At 39.7% G+C, this 23,276-nt stretch overlaps 2 protein-coding genes across 3 annotated transcripts in view; one reads left to right on the top strand and one right to left on the bottom strand.

Annotated features, from left to right (window-relative positions):
* Positions 1–613: 613 nt before the first annotated feature.
* Positions 614–23,276, bottom strand: part of ergic3 (ERGIC and golgi 3) — a 27,333-nt gene continuing 4,670 nt past the window's right edge. The window contains exons 3-14 of one of the 2 annotated variants that reach the window (XM_050037575.1): positions 22,160–22,247; positions 21,939–22,058; positions 21,513–21,609; positions 21,223–21,388; positions 19,032–19,089; positions 16,837–16,851; positions 14,593–14,624; positions 14,093–14,189; positions 7,871–7,935; positions 7,402–7,538; positions 7,200–7,255; positions 614–7,075 (exon numbers count right to left, since the gene is read on the bottom strand). In XM_050037575.1, the coding sequence (XP_049893532.1) occupies positions 6,996–7,075; positions 7,200–7,255; positions 7,402–7,538; positions 7,871–7,935; positions 14,093–14,189; positions 14,593–14,624; positions 16,837–16,851; positions 19,032–19,089; positions 21,223–21,388; positions 21,513–21,609; positions 21,939–22,058; positions 22,160–22,247 (1,011 nt within the window). In that variant the 3' untranslated portion in view covers positions 614–6,995. The remainder of the gene's footprint in view (positions 7,076–7,199; positions 7,256–7,401; positions 7,539–7,870; positions 7,936–14,092; positions 14,190–14,592; positions 14,625–16,836; positions 16,852–19,031; positions 19,090–21,222; positions 21,389–21,512; positions 21,610–21,938; positions 22,059–22,159; positions 22,248–23,276) is intronic. The other variant, XM_050037577.1, reaches the window with a different exon arrangement.
* romo1 (reactive oxygen species modulator 1) lies at positions 9,925–13,377 on the top strand. Its single transcript, XM_050037591.1, has 3 exons — positions 9,925–10,083; positions 12,594–12,724; positions 13,117–13,377. Exons 2-3 carry the CDS (start codon positions 12,594–12,596, stop codon positions 13,223–13,225), a joined length of 240 nt encoding a protein of 79 aa, XP_049893548.1. The 5' UTR covers positions 9,925–10,083; the 3' UTR covers positions 13,226–13,377.

Below are 23,276 nucleotides of genomic sequence, written 5' to 3' on the forward strand. Positions count from 1 at the left end.
TTCCCATGATCCCGTCCTATATACAGACATCATTTCAGTGCTGTTACTACCTCTGACGCCACCTTAAAGGCGAGACAACTCTGTCCCCTCATCCCGTGATTGTACCCTTTATACGGAAGTGAGGTGGCAAAACAGCATGACACTCCCATCTTCAAGATGCTGTGTAAAAGGGGCTTTAATCTGGTGCCATGATTAGATCATTTTGATTTTGTCCAGTACCTCAATTTTTGATTAAATACCTGCAAAACTAATGACANACGATCAGCAACAATACTCAGGTAGGCTGTGGTGTTTAAACCATGCTCAGTTGGTACTAAGAAAATCTTAGATCATTTTGATTTTGTCCAGTACCTCAATTTTTGATTAAATACCTGCAAAACTAATGACATCACTGTTGTCCTCAGTTATAATTCAATGCTATTTAGCAAATGTTAGCATACCCACATACTGAACTAAGATGGTGAGCCAGCTAAACATCACCATATTAGCACTGATGTCATGAGCATGTTAGCATTCTGACGTTAGCATTTAGCTCAAAGTTGTAAATCTGCTTAAATGTAAGGAGAGACTGAATTTGAATATTAACACCGAAATAATGAGGCGGACAGTTGAAGCTGGTGTATTCAACATTTATTTTCTGTCATTTTAAAAACTGTTTGAGGACAATCAAAATATAAATACATTTCTCTCTCGCACTCACACACACATGGCAACTGGCATCCGAAAACACACACACACACACACACACACACACACACCCATCCATCCATCCACACACACACACAACCCCTGCCACTGATTTAGATGTTAAAAGGTGCAACAACCAACCACCAATGACTGAACCATCAGTAACTTTCATGATCAAACGTCATCATCCAGATTTCAGAAGCTTTTGAAACACACACAGAGAGGAAATATTGAACAGGTTTCATACTTATGATTATTAAAAAGTCTCTTTACAGCCATAATACTCTGCTTGAAGTGTCGATGTAACCTTCCTCACATCTTCACATCATGACTGGCTGAATAGGCTGTTACATACTGTCAGCTGAGTGAATCCAGAGGAGGGTCAATCAGATGAATTTAGATAAACAATGACGTGTCTGAAATTTTGTACTTCAAGCAATAACCTGTGGCATACTTGAATCAACGTGCATCACTACTGGGACAAAACCCTGCAGCAGGCAGGAAGTGAGACATTTCCAGGTTCTAGTTTGGTAGTAAAGGACAGAAACAGACAATCTGGGAGCAACATGGTGAGCTCCTCCACACAAAGAGAAAGTCAATCATCATCTAAATGAGTCACAGCCCTGTTGACTTTGATTGATCACCAGCTGACTGGTGTATTTAGATCATCAAGGATCACGTAAAACTGGTGGTTTTGCATATTTATAGCCTGATGTTTTCTGTTTTAATAAAACTTATTAAAAGCCTGTCAACTCTGAAAATCACTGTACATTGATTTTAAACTTGCTTGACAGTTAACAAAATAAAAAAAGGCAACAAAAATGTTCAACTTATATTGTGCTGTGTGGTAAAGCAGGGACTATATGAAGAGAATCATGTTGCTGTACTAATTTTATGAGCTACGTTGCTAACTAGCCTTTTTGGTAACCTCAATCTACTGGCATGGGAGCTAACCAATGTTCTGTGATGAACAGAGCTGCAGGAAAACGTAATTTAACAAATCTAAAAAATAATATCAATTTAAGTGTACACTATATTTGGAATATTTTCCCCACTTTATCTTACACACTAACCAATCAAGGCAGCAGTAGACCAGCAACTCTGGTGTTCTGTGAAGTAAAATTACTAATTTGTCAGTGGAGTCTGGTGGCTTTGAGATAATGGCTTGAGTTCCCAGTTGGGAATCGCTGTCTGACGGCAAGGTAAAGCATTAAAAATATACTATATATAACACACACTTGAACTGATATTGTTCAAAATGTGGGCCTTTTTTTAGGCTCAGCACCTTTTCATTTCATATACACGACGCGAGGGTTTTCTACCTTAAAGTTATTACAAACAAACATAATAATTTGGTCTGTAAAACACCTTCCTGGTAAACTTTGAGAGATTTGAGATCCAACTGTTTCAAAATTCACTACATTAGAGAGCTTTGTTGTTGGAAAAATCCCGTCAGACACAGTGAGTAAACACAGACACTCTGTAAAGGATAATGGTCCATGGGGTTTTCTAACATGGTTAAGAAACTGCAACTTCGACCAGAACTTTTGACTGACACTAAAACTGACCAATCACAGACCACTGCTTTGCTGCAACGTTATACAGAAGTCAGATTTGGAAATGGCCTTTAAAGCTCAAAACTCCAAGAAACATGGTGGTGACATGGTGAAACTAGTGACTTTACATTGCATTTGGACGTGTGTAGACACTTGTGACTGTCGTGAATAAACAATCTGAGTGGAGCGACAGAAAAGGAAAACTATTAACTATTTTGATAATTAACATTTTCAAGCAAAAATGTCAAACATTCTCTTTTTCAAGCTTCTCAAATATGAAGATTTTTAAATAATTATAAACTGAATATCTTTGTTTTGGACAGTTGGTCAGACAAAACTTGAAGGTGTCACATTGTGAGTGGTACATTTTTCCAATATCATCCAACATTTTTTATACCAAATGGTTAAATGACCAAAAATAACAGATTAATGCACTTTGAAAATAACTTGCAGTCCTAATTGTTACGGATAAAAAGCTAAGCATCATCAGCATCTGGCATCAGACACACTGAGCCTGTTTATTCTTTGTATCAAAGTGCGTCTTGGATTATCCAATCACAAATGGACATTGCTTAATACTAAACAACCCCAAGGCGCATTGTAAGCCGCTCACGCAAATCACTTGCTGAGGTGGTCTGGGACAAATCTATCCACGTCTTTTGTAGTGGAAATGCGTCCTGACGCGTCTCCGAAAAGGATGCTGGCCATGGTGGTCATATTGGTGACACAATGAATGCGATGTGTCTTGGCTGTCCACTTGTGCTCGGATCACCGAAACAAATATTAATACTCACTGACTTTGTAGATTAAAGTTGAAAGTGGAGCCTTTTGGGATCTGGAGGCTTTAAAATTGAGAGTTGGCTTTGAAATTTGGGATTTCCAGTTTTCCTGGAACACATCAATGTGTCCAGTTTTGCTTGTAACAACATTACGACACAATGGAAAAGAAAATATCAAAGGTAACTGACTGTTGGAATACCAATATGAAGCAACTTTCAATCTGTAAATTGGATTTTCTTAACGAAATAAAGATGGCTGACTCATGACATAAACTCTGCCTGATTTGTCATCAATGGGCCAAAACATGCAAAACCACCAGTGTGTTATTTTCAGAAACAAAAATCCTCTTAACCAACAATCTCACTCCTCTGGGTCTGTTTCTGTCTGTCTAACACTCAGGACGGTCGGAATGGGCTGAAAATAAACACAGAGAGGATCGACATCTGGGTCTCATATGGTGACTCAGCACGTGAGGTCAGGAATAAAGTCGGAATCTAGCCGACATTTACACACCGTCTTCTTGTGGTCGGGAGCTTCCTGCTGCCTCCCTGCCGGCCCTGTCATTAACTCACAGTTTCTGGATGAGAATAACACTTTTGAAAATCTCACAGGAGGATCCACATCTGAAGCAGCTGGTTGTGTTATGAGCCTTTAACATTTCCAACTCCGACAGACCAAATTTAAAAAAAAACCAACTGTAAGCACATCGTTTAACAGCAGTCTAACAGGGCAGATTGTGTCCTACTATCCATGGAATGAAAGAAAGCAAAATAGAGGCAGCCCTTTTCCCTATTTTAAAAAAAAAAGTCATCTACTTAGTCTGAGTGCAGTGCAACACTTGATCTGGTGGGATTCACGTAGTGTTTAGTCATTAATATCTGTTCTCTGAGGCAGTGGTGGATGTGTCTGTACAGTATTTACACTCCTGAATGCAAACACAAAGAGTTCAAATCATACAAGGGGATCATTTCCAAATCGCTGTGTGAGCATGTCGAGCGAAAAGTCAGGAAAACTTTGTCATTAGGAAAGGAACTTCCCTGAAAATTGTGCATTTAATGTAGGGGGGGAAAATAATCTGAATTTCCATTAAATGATTAAAGTCTTCAGGCGAGGTTGGACGCAGACGAGCGGGGAGGAGAAGAGGCAGAGCGCAGTCTGAAAATTACTGAAATCACTTGAAGCTACAGTGATTTTTGTGGTCGAGACTCATCTTCATATTCTGAGTTCAACCCAGCAAGCTGAAGTCAACGCTGGGGGACAAAAGACACTGAACCACGTGCTGCAAATTTTGGCTGTGGCTCATTGGTTTAGCCTCAACTGCCACTTAAACACAAAACAAAATGGACTGTTTGGCTTCTTAAATATCACACTGAAAACCTTCCTTGCCAACTTGTGATTATGTCAAGTCATTCTGTCATTAATTCAGTCTGAAATCAAGTTTTTTAAAAGCCACTATGTGTAAGATTTGAACACGTATGACTCCAGAATCCTCCAAAATAAACGCCTCAGCTTACATCAGAGGAGATTATACATTCTCTCTGTCTTTGTTTCGTCTCTCTGATTCAGTTCAGCAAGTTACTGATTGACTGATCGGACACTATGTTCGCTTTGCAGTAATAAAGCAGAGCAGCGTTTCGTCATGTTCTTCTGAGATTTTACAGGCTGGGAAGAGTTCAGACTAATGACCCAATCAGCAACAATCAGCTGCTGCTGGGAGAAAAAACCTCCCCGCTGCTCTGCAGGTCAAACACCATCCTGAAGTCAAGTTTGATAATCACCTAGTTGGACACAGGGGCGTTTAAAGGGGCGCTACTCAGCCAGAGCAACCCGTGACACGGCTCTGAGTGTCTGTGTTTTTATTCTAAAGTTTGTGTTTCCAGCTGCACTCGTATCATCAATGGTTGTGATCAGACAGGGACGCAAAGTCAGACAGAAGAGAACAAAACTGAGTCTGATGATCGGGATAGACTAACCTGTACATCCACTCACAGATCACATGGAGATCACATGTACATGGAGATGAGCAGCATCTTTCATCGGGATCCTTTTTAACAAACTTATAAAATTGTACACATAGTGGTTTTAATTTAAGTGAGACAGAAATCTTTTTTTAAGTATTCTTCTGTTGGGAAGTCTTAAAGGAACACATCACCCAAAGAGTTTCGTATTAACTATTCACATGTTAGAGTTCAAGATGATCCCTTCCTCACATTCATAGAAAACTGAGCTTCAACCAGTGGACAAAGTTTCGTGTAAGTTCATTAAAGACTCGCAGAAACATGATATCAAGCCACTTGTTTATCAAACTAACATACTTATAGTCTTCAGAGATCCTGTTTGGTTTTGAACATTTTTACCTGATTGGAATTTAGATTAAAATTACTGTATTTAAAACACTTTAACATTAAATTCTTGACTTGTCTTAAAACAGACTTAAAGAATGCAAGAAACAACCAGTCACAGCTGGCAGATATCTTTCCTTTCTATCATTAATATCAGTCGATGGTAACCATGGAGAAGAAGCTCATCATTTTAGTGCGGGGCTACCCAGAGCTTTACATCTGTCCCACGTACAACACTTTAGGCCTAATACACAAAGCAAAGCGACGCCTGGAAGAAGATCAGCTCTGCACTCAGGATTTCAGGTAAGTGGGCTATGAGATGGTCAAACGAAACGTCAAGTGCAGCCTGCCTCAGCTGGCACAGTGTAGGCACAACCCAGCACCAACTTCGTGTTTTCTAGGCAGTTGAAGACATGGCATGTGTGCTGGCCCTGACTGGAGAAGGCAGGCAGGTTAGGGAGGCCAAATTGTGTATTTTTCTTATTGTCAACAAATCCCATGAAAAACCAACCACGTGTTAGTGTGTTTCTCACTGCTTCCTGACATAACATGTCTGTGGCTCTCCAAGCCCCAAACCCAATGGCTCCTTCTGAAGACTGATCTTTAATAGCTGGGCACTGTAGTCTTAAGCATGGTCTCTCAAACAGGAATAAATACTCCCAATGTTGGGGACTATTTTCAGCGGCCGATTAATCCACATTTGGTGCTCTAGTGAGTGTCTGTGGTAGCAGGACGGTGAATGTGGGATCGAGTCACAATAAACTAGAGTGTGTGTGCTCAGGATGAATGAAGGAACATGTCACCCAGCGGCTCACTGATGTGGTTTTAATAGTTTTTGTTGGATTTGTTGACAAAAAGAAAAGTGGAAATATCACCAAACTTATGCTTAAAACTCACAACCGAAACAATAATTTTCTATACTCAAAAAATTTGTTACATTGAGATCCCAAAATCACTTTCTTGTACTCACTAGAAAACATCATCTTGTGGACATTCCTTGATTCTGTTTAAAGAGATGTGAGCACAAACCTTTCTTCGTCAAACATTTCGGGGAGTAACTGATTAGAAAACAGAAAATCTGGGGTGACGTGTTCCTTTAAAAGTCTCCATGCCCTCTCATCCTCACCCCTCTGGAGCAAAGGCTCCACCACAGATGGTCCAGCTGACTTCAGTGTAGTGATGTGAGCGTGAAGCGGCGCTGAAGCAGGATGTAAACAGGAGGGAGGGTAGGAAGCTCCCTTTTTCCATAAAGACGCTTCTGTGAACAGACGAGGCGTCATCCTCTCTGCTCAAGTTCAATCACACAAGTCTCCCGTCGGTGTCTGACTCCGACTCTGTCCTGTTGGCATCGAATTTAACAGCGGAGAGCAAAATTCAAAAAGGCCCTCGAGTTCCTCTCCAGTGTTTTTTCCGGAACGAAAAGAGAGACAGAGGAATTAAAAACTTGGCTGATTTCAAATGTCTCTGTCTCTCTCTGTGTTTCTCTCACTCAATCTGACAGCAGACAGAAAGACTGAAGGAAAACTACTTGATTCTGTTTCCAACCTTCTCCCTCTGTCAGTCTGTCCCTCTTCTCTCTGTGTCCGTGTCTTGATCTGTGTTGCACCGTGGAGGCCAGCAGGGGGCGCTGTTAGGAGGCCTTGCCCAGCTCTATCTTCTTCTGGATGACCCGGGCCGAGTGGTAGATGAGCGAGTCGATCAGACCGGCCACTGCAGGAGACGAGAAACAGAAATAACAGAAGAGGGTCAGATTTCGTCTGCTCCATTTAAATATCTATTCATATTAACGTTTCTGTCTGTGGTGTATTATCAGGTAACACATGGAGGGACTGACCTGTAAATACACCTCCAATAATGGCACAAACTCCTGTTAAGAAGTGTGTGAATGATCTGAAGAGAGAGAGAGAGAGAGAGAGAATATTTATGTGCAATGAGATTTAAAGAAGCTCCTTTTTTATTAATATTACTGCTTTTTCCTCAGTTTTTTCAACCTGAACCATATTTTCCCATGTTTTTCAGGCTTTGTTTTTTCTTACCTGTGTTTCTCTGTGAATTTAACCATCATGGGTGACAGCTCATATAAGACAAACACGCCCGGCAGGCCCTGGTCTCCTATTAACCCGTTGGCCACTTTCTCGTGTCTGGTGACTGAGAACTGGTTTGTTTTTACCACCTGCAACAACAAAATGACAAGAAGACACTGTTAAGAAAGATGAAAGGTCAATTGTAGCCTGGCATGGCTTTAATCAAAGATTAGATTCAATGTTGTAAAAGAAACACATGGAGCGATAAATGACATGACATGTTTTTAAGTCTCATCCAAATGCTGAAGGTCGACTGAAAGGTTATGTTTCTGTGTACAGCATTGTAAACCAATGAAATGCAACACTTTCTTTCTCAGTGTGCCTCTTTAACATCTCTCTGGCTTTACCAGTCTTGTAGGTTTAGTAAAGTTTGGAGTAAAAAAAAGAGGAATTTTAGTGAACAAATGTAAAATGAACTCACCTCTCCATCAGTTTTCACGTAGATGGTCGGAACAATTTTCACAAAATACTGGTACATCATTGATGCTGTGGGGAGAGAGAGGAAATCTTGTTAAACTAAACTACACACAAAAGGCCTGGCAGGAAATAATAAAAACAATTTCAAACATCACAGAACAGACCAGAAAAAAATTACGATTTTAAGTAAGAATATGGACGATAAGGATTGTTTAAGCAGTGACGTGTGTCAGTACAACATAAACCAATGTGCGGTTTATTCTACTCTACTTTAATTAAACATAAGACCGGCAATTCTTGGGATCAGCACCAGCTGTCTGATAAAAGCAGAGATGGATGAAGGACCTGAGAGACACTCTTGAGTATAAGTGCAGATATCTCACCAGAAAATAACCCTGGCAGAAGTTAAACTCATCTGTTAGAATATTACTTGAAAACACTTTAAGATTTCCCTTAAAATCCTAGTTAAGGTTTCCTCAAAATAAAATCAGTTGCACAAAACACCCTTAAGTCTTCTCCTTAAGGTTTCCTTAAAATCTTCACTTAAGTATTGATGGTTTTCTCCTTGTCTTGGTCTTATACTTAAGGAATCCCTTGACTGTTGCACAAAAGACCTTAGCAACCAAAGCAAGGGGAAAAAAATACTAAGGGTGTCTTTGACTCTGTCTTAACCGCCACATGACCGAGTTTATGGTGATAAACGAAAAAACTAACACACCCCAAGAAGAGTGTTCTGCGATCAGGGGAACCAGATGGATACACTTCTGATGTCACACCATAGATTTGACTGAATTAATCGTCATTGCAATTTCTCCGTTTTCAGGTATTTGGGGATCAAATTTATGTGCTTCTACAATTGTATTCCTCCAGAAGTTTAATCTTTTCCCCCTCTGACCAATATGGTTTATTTGTCTTCTTTTCTTCTGCCATTTTTTCACTATCTAACTATAAGTCAACTTTGTGAGACGATAACAGGCGTCACAACTGTGAGTCCAAGCAAACAAACAATCTCCATGGGAACTTTTAATGCTGTAAACTGTCTTTCAATGCAGTAAATGGGTTAACATCTTCCCTTATGCAAGGAAACTGTTTAAGGGATTCTGTGCAACTGTGCAAGTCTCTGAGCTGAGGAGAAATTAAGCCTTAAGTGTCATACTTCAGGAGAAAACTTAAGGTGTTTTGCGCAACCGGTCCCTGATATTCACTGTACATAAGTACAAAAGTGATTTTATTATATTAAATATACTTTAGTATTCAACGCAAAAGTCAGTCTGATTTTAGAGATTCAGTTTATTTCTTCGTAACCTGTACACCAGCAGATGACATGGTAATCTTAGCCTTAAAAACAAGAACAAGTCAAGTTGTGCTGTAAGATCACTAGTGTTATTTTTAATAACCTACAGCATCTGTATGAAGCTGGGTCAATTATCTCGGACTCTCAACGACCCCTCCATGTTGAGTTACAGACGCTTCTATCAGGGCGGAGGTTTTGCCTCCTTAAATGTAGCACTAAGCGTTACAGATCGTCCTTTGTAGCGTCTGCTACCCCTTATCTTAACCAGCACTGACCACTAATGTCCATGATTTACTCTCGACAGTGTGTGATACTGGATTCTGTGTGTTTGTATTGTACTGTCTGTTCCGTTGTCTGTATCTCAAATGGCCCCTCAGGGACATTAAAGTTTAACTTTACCTTACCTCACCTTACCTTACAAATTTAGCCCACATTACACTTTAAGGAAATTTAGTTTTTTTTTTCACAACTTAAAGGATTTAAAAAACAAAATTCAGTTTTTCCTTCCCTCTCATTTCTTGATTCATCTGTCCATCCCTTGCTCCTTCCTTGCATCCTTCCCTATTTTGTAGTAAGTAACTAAGATAGTGGAGTAAAACTGAAAATTGACTTAAACATAAAAACACAAGTAGAGTTACTACCGGAAGTACAATTACTTTGTTCTCTTTTATGGTAAAATTAAATAAATAAATAAATAATCTAGTAGTAGTAATGAAATCAGCCACATGTCGGCGCTGTTTCTTTTCCACTTCCTCCTCCTGGTTGTTCCTCCTTTTCATTTGCCTCCTCTGTCTCTCTCTCCTGTCTCTATCCGGTTATGGAGGTCTGCTACAAAGACATTTAAACGCAGCTGCGCTCCAAACTACGATAATCTTCCATTTAGGAACCAGGAAACCAAAGTTATTTTAAACACATAATTCAAGGTAAGGTCCGTTTCTGACTTAGTGTCGTGAATGCGTTGATGTAAAGACTCAAGTCTGTGGGTGAAAACGTGCCGTGTTTATCTGTCAAGGCCACAGGTGACGTTAGCCTGCTAGTTAGCATGCTAAGTTAACACAACAAACCACCTGGAAGGATAAAGAGTGACTTATAAAGAATGAATGTTTTTATATGGTGGTGTTTGATCACCGTTTAAAGACTGTAGCGAAACAGCCCGCTGGTTATTTCTTCTTTTTCTTTAACGTTACGTCAACACTGGTGTGGTTGCTAACGTTAGCCTAGCTTACGTGCTAATTAAATAACTGACTAATCTAACGCCTCAGGCTTAGCTTAATCATTAACCAGCAGCTGAACTACCAAATGTCTTTGGTTAAGACTATGTTAGTAGCTTGGGTTGGATTTTCAGCTGAGTAATAGTTATGTGGCAGGAACTGATGTATACTGTATAGATAAATAATGTGTAACTTACAACCAAGGGACAAAGGTCAAATGCAGGGTTGGAGATGGGTACAAGCCACCAGCCAAATGCTGTGTAAATATGCAAGTGGCTGCTGGAGTTGCATCACTCATCAGCCAGAATAAAGGTCATCTTTTGAGTGGCTGCTAAATCCACCAGTCACAATGTCAGACACGTCACACATCTGTAATATTTCCAAGCAGTAACATTACGTAAAGTGTCCACAATGGAAGACAAGTAAGGGAGTGTTCGTTATTTATTAGGGTGGCGCAAACAGGGACATGTCACATAATTTTTAAAGCACTTGAGAGGGACTGTGTTTTTTTTTCTTGGCATAGTGGGGCAGCATACAAATTTAAACAGTTGTATTTTGTATTTATTTTACTGCCAATCTTTAAAGAGAACAAGTATTGTTTTCGCAAGCCATGTTTTCTTTAAAATCGTCAAAATTACACCATTTATCACAGTCAGAAACTGTTGAAATCAAAAATATCTCTATTTTAAAATTTTCGACAGTCCTTGAACACATCATGTGCAACGAGCACTTCTGTCTGAAAAAAAAATCTGAGCTTTAATAATAAGATTTCATCAAAATCACTTTACTCTACGTCTTCTACGTTTAAAAATGTGGCCCTAAATAAACTGTTTGCATGAACTAAGAAGCAAGCACGACAACAGTGGAAAAACCAAGTTGGGTTTTTTTTTTCAACTGCAGGATTTTGTTTTTAACTTTGTCATTAAATGGTACGTTTGAAAAATCTAGTAACTAATTTACAGGGTAGGGACAGTCGTGCATTTTCCACCAGTCACTCAGGGAGGCTTAAGGAAAATTATTTGTGGCTTCAGGGAAGGTCAAAAAACAAATAGTCACACCCAGCCACCCCACTCCTCTGATAAGTAAAGATAAATCCCTAATAGAAAATAAAACATGGGAGTCAAAATAATAAAAAAAAAATCAGGTGCTCTTTAAGGATAGGGCAAGTAGTCACATGAGAATAAAAAACAATTACTGTCCATCTCACAGAAGTCCATGGTATAGGTTGGCAGTCTGAAAAGTATTTGAGGCACTCTGATCGTAAGTAAAAATCTTTACATTTTTATTCACAATCAGAGTGCCGTGGTTGCTTTTCAGACTGCCAATATTAAGTACATTAAGTAGGCTGGATAGTCAGTTTTTATTCTTAAGAGACAGATAATACCCCGAAATGTCAGTATGCTTATTAAAAATGTCTGATTTGAGTGTCAGGAAACACTGGCAGCTTAAAGGTGGAAATATTAAAACTTATTGCCGGTGGTATTAAAAGAAAAGCTCCAGAAAACTAAAAATAACTCTTACTTTTAAAATGTTGACTGTGGTTTTTTTTAATATTTTAATACACTAACTACAAAACAGTATAGAAAGCTTTTCTCCTCTTCCATGCTCTGTTTACTGATGGACCAACTGACATTAACATCCTAAAAGACCCCGAGGCAAATATGAGCTGCTGAGTCCTTATTAACTCCCCTTTGTAGCTTTTCTGTGTATTCATATGCTGTGATATTACCAGGCCTCATGTTTCATGTGTCGTAATTTTTTAAACACACATTATTTTAGGAATATGTACAATGTATGCACTAGTATCAACTGTAATGATGAAGGTATTTCAGTTAGACACTGACATCTGGCCTCAAGATCAGTTAAGGCCTTCAGTTAATGTTATACTTTAGCAGGGGAAGTATTGGTCTGCTTGAAGCAACATTAATTACTGCTTCTGTGAGATGTTTTTGTTGTCCTCTGGTGATGAAACTACAGCATAAATTACATAATCAGGGGACTGGACAATGCTTTGTCACATAGTCACATTTCTGGCAGTCGTCACAGTGTTGCGCACACGTTAACAGACTGGATCGGGATGTGGTCTAGCTCAGCACTTCCAGTTTGGGAACCTTTAGATCCGTTCAGTATTTTGTTCCCCATACTATCAGATCATACTGTACATCACTGCTGATCCATCTGTCTCACTTCTACCCTGTCTTCTGCCTTTCTCTCCTCTCCAGATGCCCGTGGCTGTAGGTCCATATGGCCAGACCCAGCCCAGCTGTTTCGACAGGGTCAAGATGGGCTTCATGATGGGGTTTGCAGTAGGAATGGCTGCTGGAGCCATGTTTGGCACTTTTTCCTGTCTCAGGTAACTATGAAGTGTGCACCCAAATTATTCTGCCTTTATAGAAACAGCAACTGCATATGTGGTGAAACTGAGTATGTGGACTTGGTTGCTATCAAATGACACCCTGCAAACAGTGGGAAAAGAATATTAGCATCGGTAGTTGATGCTAACTGACAGTATTGAGATTAAACTTTGTATTTCTAACAAAGTAATAGAGTTAATGGTTCTGAGAGTAATTAATTAATGTTAAAACAATTGGACACACATCTGGCTTGCTGTCCACATCTCAGATTGTTTTATCAGTAGCTCAAAAGATCTGGCGTTGTGCTGTTTCCCTGGTTTTTATTAACAAAAACTAAAACTGACAAAACATGAACAATAATTAAAACTAAAACTGTCTCTTCTGTCTCAAGGATCGGCATGCGGGGCAGGGAGCTGATGGGAGGAGTGGGGAAGACCATGATGCAGAGCGGGGGAACGTTCGGCACCTTTATGGCCATCGGTATGGGCATCCGCTGCTGAGGCGGACGAGGAGCAACATCCTTCTCCACCTCTATGCAATTACACACCTATGGGACTTTTCAAGTAACTACAAGTTCGGCTTTCTGTCTGTTCAATGCTGTCACGCTCTCAACCGCAGTCTAGTTTTGTCAATTAAAGTTCAGTTTTGTCGAGTTGTTTTCAGAGTGGATTTATTACACTTCCTGATGCTGTCAAGACGCTGATTCGGGATGTCATAACAACCAATACTTTGGTACGAAGTTGATGTCAAAATTCTGGAAACGTGATGGTATAGCATGGAGGAACAGCATGATGAGTGCTGTACGTTTGCCTTTTTTTTTTTTTCCTGGTCGAAAAATGTCCAACTTTGAGTAAAACGCTGTGCTCTTCACTGTCACTTTAAATCCAGCCATCCAATCAGAGAGGGGGAGAAATATGTTAATATACTGTACACTGTAGGCTAAAATGTTTTTAAGAAATCAGTGTATGGTGAAGTACACTTGGTTTATTATTTTGTTTGAATTTCACTGGTATTTCCAACAACCAGTAAATATCTGGTATTGCGACATGTCTAACCATGATGCAAAACAACACTTTATCCTGAAGGAAATTTGCAGCACACCTTTTCTCTGCTAAGTTTGTCAAATTCTCCGTCACTACATTGGTTTCATCCTGTGTTTCCTTCCTCTGATTGTTGTACATGAGTGCAAAATGCAGTATTAGAAAGAAGCTCTCACTCTCTGAGGTTCTGACAAGAAAACCTTAAGTTTAGTCCAAATGTTTGAAAATGGCTGAGTTTGAACACCGAGCTTTGGCGTTATACCTCTGTTTATCCTGCCTGTCTAGCCAGTATCATACTGACAACAGTCCAACCATGAAATCACTGACCTTGTGGCGCTGTGACATCTGTCTCGTCCAGAGGGTTAACGATGCCGGGGTAATCTTTACCAAACGACAGGTGTTTGATCAGATGGGTCATGTTTATCTGCAGGACGACAGACAGGAGGATTAGACGTTTACAGAAACCCTTTATAGTTAATAACAAGTATGTCTTCCATTAATTCCTTAATTCCCAGCTGCTTTTGGTGAAAGATAACAGTGTCAGGACCTCAAACACAAAATAATCTAGTCATTTCCTCACATTAATAAGGGACGTGTAATGTGAACTGTTTTGCATCACTGTATTTTGACTATTACTTGACTGTCAACTCAAGATTTTGGTCACAATTTTTCTAAAATTATACAAACTGCCAACAGGAAAAACTAGCACACAAAATAATGAGTAGTAGGCAAAGAAAAAACATATCGGTTACAATACATTTTTCAAAAATATTAGTTTGCAGAAACTTTGAACAGATACAGAAAATATAATCGCTCGAGTTACTCACGTTGTCCAAGCCGAAACTCTGCAGGTCGTGAACTGCAAACACAAACAGAACACATCATATAGCTTAACTTGTAAATTACACACTTTAAATACACATTTGGCACAGAGTAAAGTTACTCATCTGTCAGAAATGTGAGTTATTGATCATTTAGGATTGATTAGTGCCCATTGATTCAGCCGCTTAGTTTATAGATGAAAGGCAGCGAATAAAGCTGAAGCCCACAGTCACACACAGAGTGATGTCACAGTCGCTGTGTGTCACATCTGGTCTCAGGGTGCTGAGGCTCTGACCTTTGACCTCCTGATTGTGTTAATGAACATTTTAATCTCTTACATACAGTAAGAACGACCTCAGCATGCTGCCACTTCATGTGGGAGTTATGCCTGTTCACATAACAGTGGCAGTGTTTAAGTATGTTAGCTATGTGAGTAGGTGTTATTGTCTTTATCTGTCGCCACTGTATCTGAAATCTGATTGGCTGCAGCTTTACATTGCACAACCCTGACCAGGCTTACCCCACAAAACTTAAATCAAATATGTTAATAAAAATATTAAAAACTAAAGGAGTTCACATTTGATGTCAGACTTAATATGTACGCATATTAGAAAGACGTTCACAGGGCTCGTCTAAGCGTGCACTGCTACGTCCTACAAAACCGCAGCCATGCTGCCGAAATACGAATTTTTAGGGAGTCTGCAACTGAGACAGTGGATTTCTTTGCCAAGAATTACTGTTCTGGTATTGTGAACTTGACTAGTGCACACCACTGACCAAACTATGAATGAATGACACCATCAAAAGCTGAAGCTCAAGACGCCTGCAGGATGAGAAAGTCCATCTTCAGTATATCAGCATCATAACTGGAAAGAGCCCTTGGCAAATATAAGTTCTTGGTCAAAACGTGCTGATACCAAAGTAATATTTAGATACTTATACGGTTTTAAAGTAACTTTTTGTCGTATTTGCTGAAACTGTCACTATATCCACACAGAAGTACACGACGAGGAGTCTGTAACACGACTGTCAATCATGTCAGTCACTGCGCATGAACTGCGGTCAAACTGTCAAACTATGAATCAAGATTCTGTTACTGCATTGCCTTTTTCTTGCCTCAAATGTTTTTAGGTACACATGGGATGAACTGCGTCTTCATAAACTGTCCTGTTAGTCTTCAGTCTAACAGGATTCAGACAGAAATCTAAAAAAAATCTCTATTTACAAGTTGCAGGGCTGTACAGACAGAGAAAATGTGCACAGGGTGCGAAAAGTGCAGAGTGCAGATATATCCTTTACCTTCAAACACTCCATCCCAGTGTCTGAAATGAAGAATTAGATATGACCTGTTTTCTGTGACTCATTTTATTGTCTCTCTGTACTAACTAACCCCACTTTTCAGTGTTCATTGCATCACTGTATGTATGAGTACATTTGTTTGAGACTATACTTAATAGTGCTTGCTATTAGACTTGTAATGATGTAGGTTTAATCAAGCTGCTGATGACTGACCAGGTGCACCTGTAAGAGTGACCTATGTATGTGGTGAACCAGTATGCATGCCTCATTCTGCACTGAGGAAAGTCCATAGTCTGTTTGTGCCGCTCAGCAATATGTAAAATAGAGATTTTTGAAATCCAGACTTCACTCAGATGTTTTCAGAAACATATTTTAGTAGCCGTAAAATAAGAAAGATTGTGACCCGGCTGCCATGTTGCAAACAGCAGAGCCAAAACAAAGCACCGCCCACCAGCTGGAGCAAACTTTTTCATGTTACAGCTAAACAGATTCATATTTGATCAGCGCTGCCTAGTTTGACAGTTTGAACGCAGTTCACGAGCACTGCTGTGTTAGCGACTCCTTGGCTCTGATTGGTTGTTTTCCTTCAGATCATGGTTTTTTTCACAGGTATGTCTCATGTACTACTGTCTGAATGTCGAGATTGTCAGAAAATATGACAGAAAGTTATGTTTTATAAAACGTAGTAGTTTTAAAATGTACACAACAGAACTGTACATTTAACAACTGAGCAGACACTATGTCTTCTGACTTGTAAACTGGATTCTATACAGCGAATATCATCCTGCATTAAATTAAACCTTTCATATTACAAAATAGTTGTATACCTGCAATACGTCTTTTCAATATTTCAACAGACAGGTTACTGTACAGGTGTGAGGCTTTGCTTCAATGAAGTTTATATGTATTTATACGATTTAAAAAAAAACTTCAAATAAAGTTGGACTTACTTTCCACAGCGTGCACTGCAGAAAGAAGAGAGAAGAGTCACTATGATGATGCAGGTAGACAACAAATCATGTGATGTTAATGTGTATGAGGGTGCCAGTAGGAGCTGCTTTTATACTATATCTTTTTACAAATCTAATTTTATTAGTACATGAACGGTGATGCATGAAGACAGCTTTTAAAACTTACCTCAAGCTTTTGAGTTCTTGATTTGGTTGTTTTCAAAGTATTAAAAGCTCCAAAACACAAAGTGATTTTGAAGCTGGAGATTTTACAGAACAGCATTGAGGAGGATTTGATTTTTTTTTTCTGTGCTAAAGAAAATGAGCTTTAGAAAATCATTTTAAAGCTTCTGTCAGAGTGACCGTGCAGCCCCACACACACACACACACACACTGTGCAGTGTTTCACAGTTTAAGGTCAGAATGAGGGCGAAGCTGATTTATTTCAGCCGCAGCCTCGTTTATAGTCAAATCCTCAGCACAAGTGATTCTTGTCTCTTGTTTCTGCTGCCAAGCATTCAAATATAACACCCAACGCAATTAGATCAACACATTTAACCAGATTAATCATCTTATAGTGCAGAGATCAGGGGATGCTGTTGTGTTCAGAGCAGGAAACTAACAGTGGAGCTCAAATTTTAGCCACTTGCACTTCATCAACCCACCAGATTTTCATCACAGCACAGTATTTTCAGTTGTCCAGATTAGAAGCAGCACATAAATTGTGGCTTTTCCTACTGAAGTGGCTGCTAACAAAGATTTATCTGAGCATGTGACGGCTGGCGACTGTTAATTTCCTTCTCTGGTTTTAATGTGCAGATGATGAAAACTATCAGCAGGCAGGTAAAACAGTGCAGTTCAGTCAAGATAACAACAACGATCAAAACTGACATTATGACGGCAGAGCAAATGTCAACAACAGCAGCAAAGGCAGGGAATGAATTCAAAAATGATCAGTTTTGTTCCAGGGTTGAGTTACAAAGCTCCAGTACTGCCTTAATGATGTCTCTAAGGCTTTTGACTCTCGGCAGGGAAACAAATCTGGTCACAAACACTGAACTGGCTTTAAAATGATCACATTTACCCTTAGAGAATGTAACAGCTATACATATAGCAGCTAGCTGAGATTATGGTTTTTTTTATTTTATTCATGAAAATGTGTGGGAACCCTGCTTAGTCATTTATTTTTAAACTAAATTAAAATTCATTCTCTGATGACGATCATAAGATGCAGCTTAAACCTAAAAAAATCTTATAAATGGACTTTGAGCCAAAATGATTTTGTCGTCTATTAATTTTTCATTCAAGTTTCTTGCCTGCAGAACACATGAAACCTTTTCAAAATCCAAGATCAAGACTTTTGAAACTAACCTTTGTTTAAATTTAATTAAAAAAAACAACAACACTAAAACCTGCAGCAAACATAGATGATGAATTACATTATCCTTTTAAAAAAATCTAACGACTAATTCCACCGTCCGGTGATGCATATTTAAGCAATGTAAGTCCTGATTTTAAAAACTTGTGACTCAACTGGAACTTGAGTACTGATGACTAAGACTTAAAAAAAACTTAGACATCTGCTCCAAAACATTTTTCTACTTGCTTAAAACTGAACTGGATCAACTGGGGAATTAAAAATAAGATGTCCAACGTGTTAAGAGAAGGTTTTAGATTCATGTTTCCTTCAGGTGAAGGAGGTGGAGAAAAATCCTCCACCTCATAACACGTTAGAGTGACCGCTATCGCTGTCCAATGCTAATGGACAGTGACAGCAATCTGGTTGCCGCGGTAACAAATTACGCCTAGCTATTAACAACACCCACATTCTCCGTTTGAGCAAAAACAGGAAATAACTCTGGCTGGAGCAGCGTGACGACCCTGCACTACTGTGCCTGACGTCAGGTCGAATTTCTTCCTAATAGTTGTGTTGAGCGACTTCACCGATAAAAGGTTCAGACAAAGACTGAAATCTTTTCATTTAGGGACTTACTGCAGATTCTTAGATCCACACAGGTCTCTAAAATCTGTGTTTTTTAAAGAGCTAACATGTCAGCCGTTATAAGTTAGAAACATGCAGAACAAATGTCCTGTGTAAATCGTCTGCAACAAGAAACTCGCACATGATGTTTAAAATCATTTAAATGCTTCTGTGAGTGTGTGTGTGAGCAGAGTGGATGAACAGCAGGTCTTACCGTGGACATGAGACTGCTGGAAACTTTTACCAGGAGCAAAGTGGAAATTTCCTGCCACCTGAGACACAAAGAGGAGGAAAGAGAATTGTCAAATCAATACAGTAGAGCCACTGTCAGGAAAGAAGGAAACAAGGAATGTTAATAATAAGTCAAAGGGTTGGGGGAAAACCAACCAATCGTCACTCAGTGCCAAGTATCAATTTTTTATTATAATAATACAATCAATTGCTTTTTCAGTCCGAATTTTGCTGCTGCAAAAAAATGGCTGAGGTGAGATGAACACAATGAAAACTTTATCGTATTAGATAAAACAGACGTTGACAAAGTTTTCCTTCGGGAACATAATTTACAGTTGAAAAAAGGTAATAATTTGCTCAATATTTTATCGCAATACTCAGCATATCGTAACATATTTAAAACCGCAATAATATTGTATCGTGATAATATCATATTGTGGATCATCTGGTGATTCCCGCCACTAATAAGTCATAATTTACTGCTAAAATAAAGTCATAGTGTTATTGTATAAAACTTTACAATACGTATATTCTTTTTCTTGTAAACGTTATCACATTATTTTTATAACACTGCAACCATTTCAACCATTTCTTCGAAAAAATATGATTCTATTGTTGTAATATCATGTCATTTTCTTTTAATTACAACTCTCACATCAAGACTTTCTTTTCAAATATTTTAACTAGTGCTGCACGATTTCATAAAATGTGCGATTGCGATTATGGTGGACAATATCGCGATTACAATATAATTACAATATACAATATAATAAATAAATGGTATCATGAGTCTTTTTGCTTGATTCAGTGTTTCCCCTACATTATATCAGGGGAGCAGTGACCTGACATAGTTATTGTTATGGACAGACAGTGTGTCAATGACCATCAACAGACTGAGCACAGTCAAACATGCTGCTCACACAGCAGCACAGCACGGAACTGTACACACAGCGGGGCGAGCCTGTGTTGCGTTCAGGCATTGTCACGTAAATGACAAATTCCAGCGTCATAGCACAACACAGCAGCATGTCATGTGGGCCAAACCCGAGCAAAATTGCTCAATTTTTCATTTGTTATGGAGTCCATGATTTCCCCGTGACACTTACAAATGTTTGCTCAACTGTGCTTGGATGTTGTTTTATGAGGCTCTGGCAGCTTTCAGTTGTCTCTTTGTATTTAACGTTACACGGCTCGGCTTTCTCTCGCATGCACTCTTCCTACTTTTCCCTGTGCTGTGCTGTCTCAAGTTTTGATATAGATTGGTCGTGTTGCCGCGGGACGTGGCGACTTTAACTTTTAAACTTTTACACAGCACGTCTTTCTGTTCAACATCGCCGTACCTGAATCCAAAGTATCGCCATGTAATAGACGTTGGGTTTTTTTTCGCCACCAACTCAGCCTGTTCATGGTCGTGCTCATGCTCTTCTTCAGCGTCTGTGTTGGTCACTGCTGCACGCCGGCTGCACGCACCAGGATAGCTTGTGGGCATAATGTCAACAAATTCCACACACTACAGGAGAGGCAGTCACGTCCACAGGCACACATGTTAACATTTATTTACATTAAATCGCAAATCGCAGCCTTTTATGCGGTTATGTAATCGCACAGCCTGATATCGCGACTAATCGCACTAATTTTACCCCTGCAGTGGCCCCTATACTCTGTCATCATATCACTGTGTCAGGTAAGTGTTGAATGAAGGAAAACATGAGCGAGAGCAGAACGAATTTCTTTGTGAGCGGTGATGAACGTCTGAGGAAGAGTTCAAACATGTTGTTTGTTTGGTCTTGTTGAGATCAACCTGATTTTCTACTTTGTTTCTTTAAGGAACTGTTAAAGAGTTCACAACATGCGCTGGCAACAAACATCAAAGAGTTGAACACTATTCAAAGTCTTCCCAAGGTCTGCACGTTCAGGATGTTTCAGAAACTAAAATCATACAAATGTAATTTTGCAGCTTGATCTAAAGTAAAACTGTCAGCTGAGTTGTTCACGTTGGCGGAGGCATTAAATGTCACAGACTTTTTATATTTTCAGTTCCTAAAGTTTCACCTCTTCCTTGGAACATTAGGTGTCAGGTGTCCTCCAGACAGACACCAGGCTGCTGCTGCTCTTTGTGATAAACTGATGTTTTTGAGATATTAACCATAATTCACAGAGAGGACCTGGAGTACCTTGTTGACCTCCAGGAAGCCGTACACCTGACAGCCCTCGTTCTTCTGCTCCTGCATCCTCTGTGTGAAGCCCTCCCTCTTACACTGCTCGATGGTGTCGGCGCTCTTAAACGCCCAGCCTCGCCGCCGGTACGCCTCCCGCACGTCATCGCAGGTGTTACAGCACCTGCACACACACAAACACACCAAGCAGAGGCACGACAAATGAATACAAGATTATACAGAAAACGCAAAGAAAGAAAAAGCTGTGTGTGTGTGTGTGTGTGTGTGTGTGTGTGTGGGCGTCTTACTTAAGGTCTTCAGTCTCAGCTCCGTAGCAGCTCTCACATCTGTTTGGGTCCAGTGAACTGGGGTCAAACACTTCGCCATCATCTGCCATACCAAGCTCTACAAAACAAAACAAATAAACACATCAATCTAAAGAATCCTGATACTAGCGCTCTGACATTTCAGTGTCAGCTGTTTGTGTTGGCAAATCAAAAATGTGCACCCAAACTTTCCAGTTCGACGACTATGTATTGTTAGCTTTTAGCGGTCTGCTAACTCCACTGTTTACCTAAGGGAGGGGAGCAAACAGCTGCTGCCTGTCTTATAGTGATATAAAATTCTGTGCAGTGTTTTGACCTCATGGTTCTCAAACTGACCTCCCTGAATCATCAATTCCCTGTAGTCCCTGGATCAGGGTCAGGAAAGCTCACACAACAGTCAAAGTTTACCGTGTTTTTCTGCCTCGGCCGTGACGGGTTTCAGGTCTTTGTCCAGCCGCTGTTTGAACAGATTGTGCTCAACATCCAGCTGCTGCTCACCAGCCACGTCCATCGCGTCTATACTAAGATCTGAGTGAGAAAAGAACGGGAGAAGGTGGGTGAGTGTTCAATACCAACATGTCGTCATTAGCAGGTCACTACGGCACTGAGGTCACAGCGATGCTACTTACAGGCGCAGGGCATGTGAGGGAAAATGACGTCGATGTTGATTTTCAGTTTGTCCCCTCGAGACGTGTCGACGTACAGCTCAGGGTGAACCTGCGGGGAAACAAGCATGGATGGATTCTAATACGGTCAAAACACACAACATGGCCGACACTGACACATGAAACATTCAACTAAAAATATCTGAGATGTGACAGAATAATTCCCCTTTAGTTGTTTTAATTTCTGCCTCTCAGTTTCAAGTTTGAAACCTCTGAATTAAAAATATTTAAATGGATTTTCTAAACACAGGAACCTCCACTCTCTCTACACTCCCACTGGTCTGACGCAACATTTTGTTCTATGAAACAAGACACATCAACGAACTTCAGCTGTGTACATTTTCTGTCCTTGATTTATTTATTGGAGCCCACATGTTAAAATATGTCGCTAATGTTATCAGGATTAACAGCTGTGAGCAACACAATGATGAAGATTAATGCTGATTCACAGCTGTGTGTCGTGACTTTGAGCCTTCAGCAGTTTCCCTGTTTGTGACTGGACTCATCAGACCGGTCTGACAGGAAGTTGTTCCTAAAGGCTGGAAGCTGGTTAACCCCAGGCTGCTTTCATTATCATCACTACTTACTAATTTTATAATCATTGTACTATAATTACATAATGGTGATTTGTACAAGCTGAACATCATTTGTGCAATCAATTGTGTGACGTGTTGATCAATAATTTATTTAGACAATACTCTTTGTTTGATTCTTGATTATTCTATTCTTGCATTTATACTTAACACACTTGGTACTATGACGCACATATTTGTACATGTTTCTTATAGTTCGTATATTCTTTCCGTATTTATTTATTTAGGTATATACTGTGTTATGTGCTGTGGCATAATGCACATTTCTTCCATACTTCTTATCTTATATTTCTATCTTACTATATAATGAAGTAAACTCTGTCTGTGTGTCTGTTCCACGTTTTTCTCCTCACTGACTTGGTCAATCCATGTGAAATTTGGCACAGTGGTAGAGGGTCATGGGAGGATGTGAATGAAGCAATATTACATCAACTGGCCAAAGGGGGGCGCTATAGCAACCAACTGAAATTGCAAACTTTGAATGGGCA

This window comes from Epinephelus moara, chromosome 24, assembly GCF_006386435.1.
Source record: "Epinephelus moara isolate mb chromosome 24, YSFRI_EMoa_1.0, whole genome shotgun sequence".
In the NCBI taxonomy this organism is placed as follows: domain Eukaryota; kingdom Metazoa; phylum Chordata; class Actinopteri; order Perciformes; family Serranidae; genus Epinephelus; species Epinephelus moara.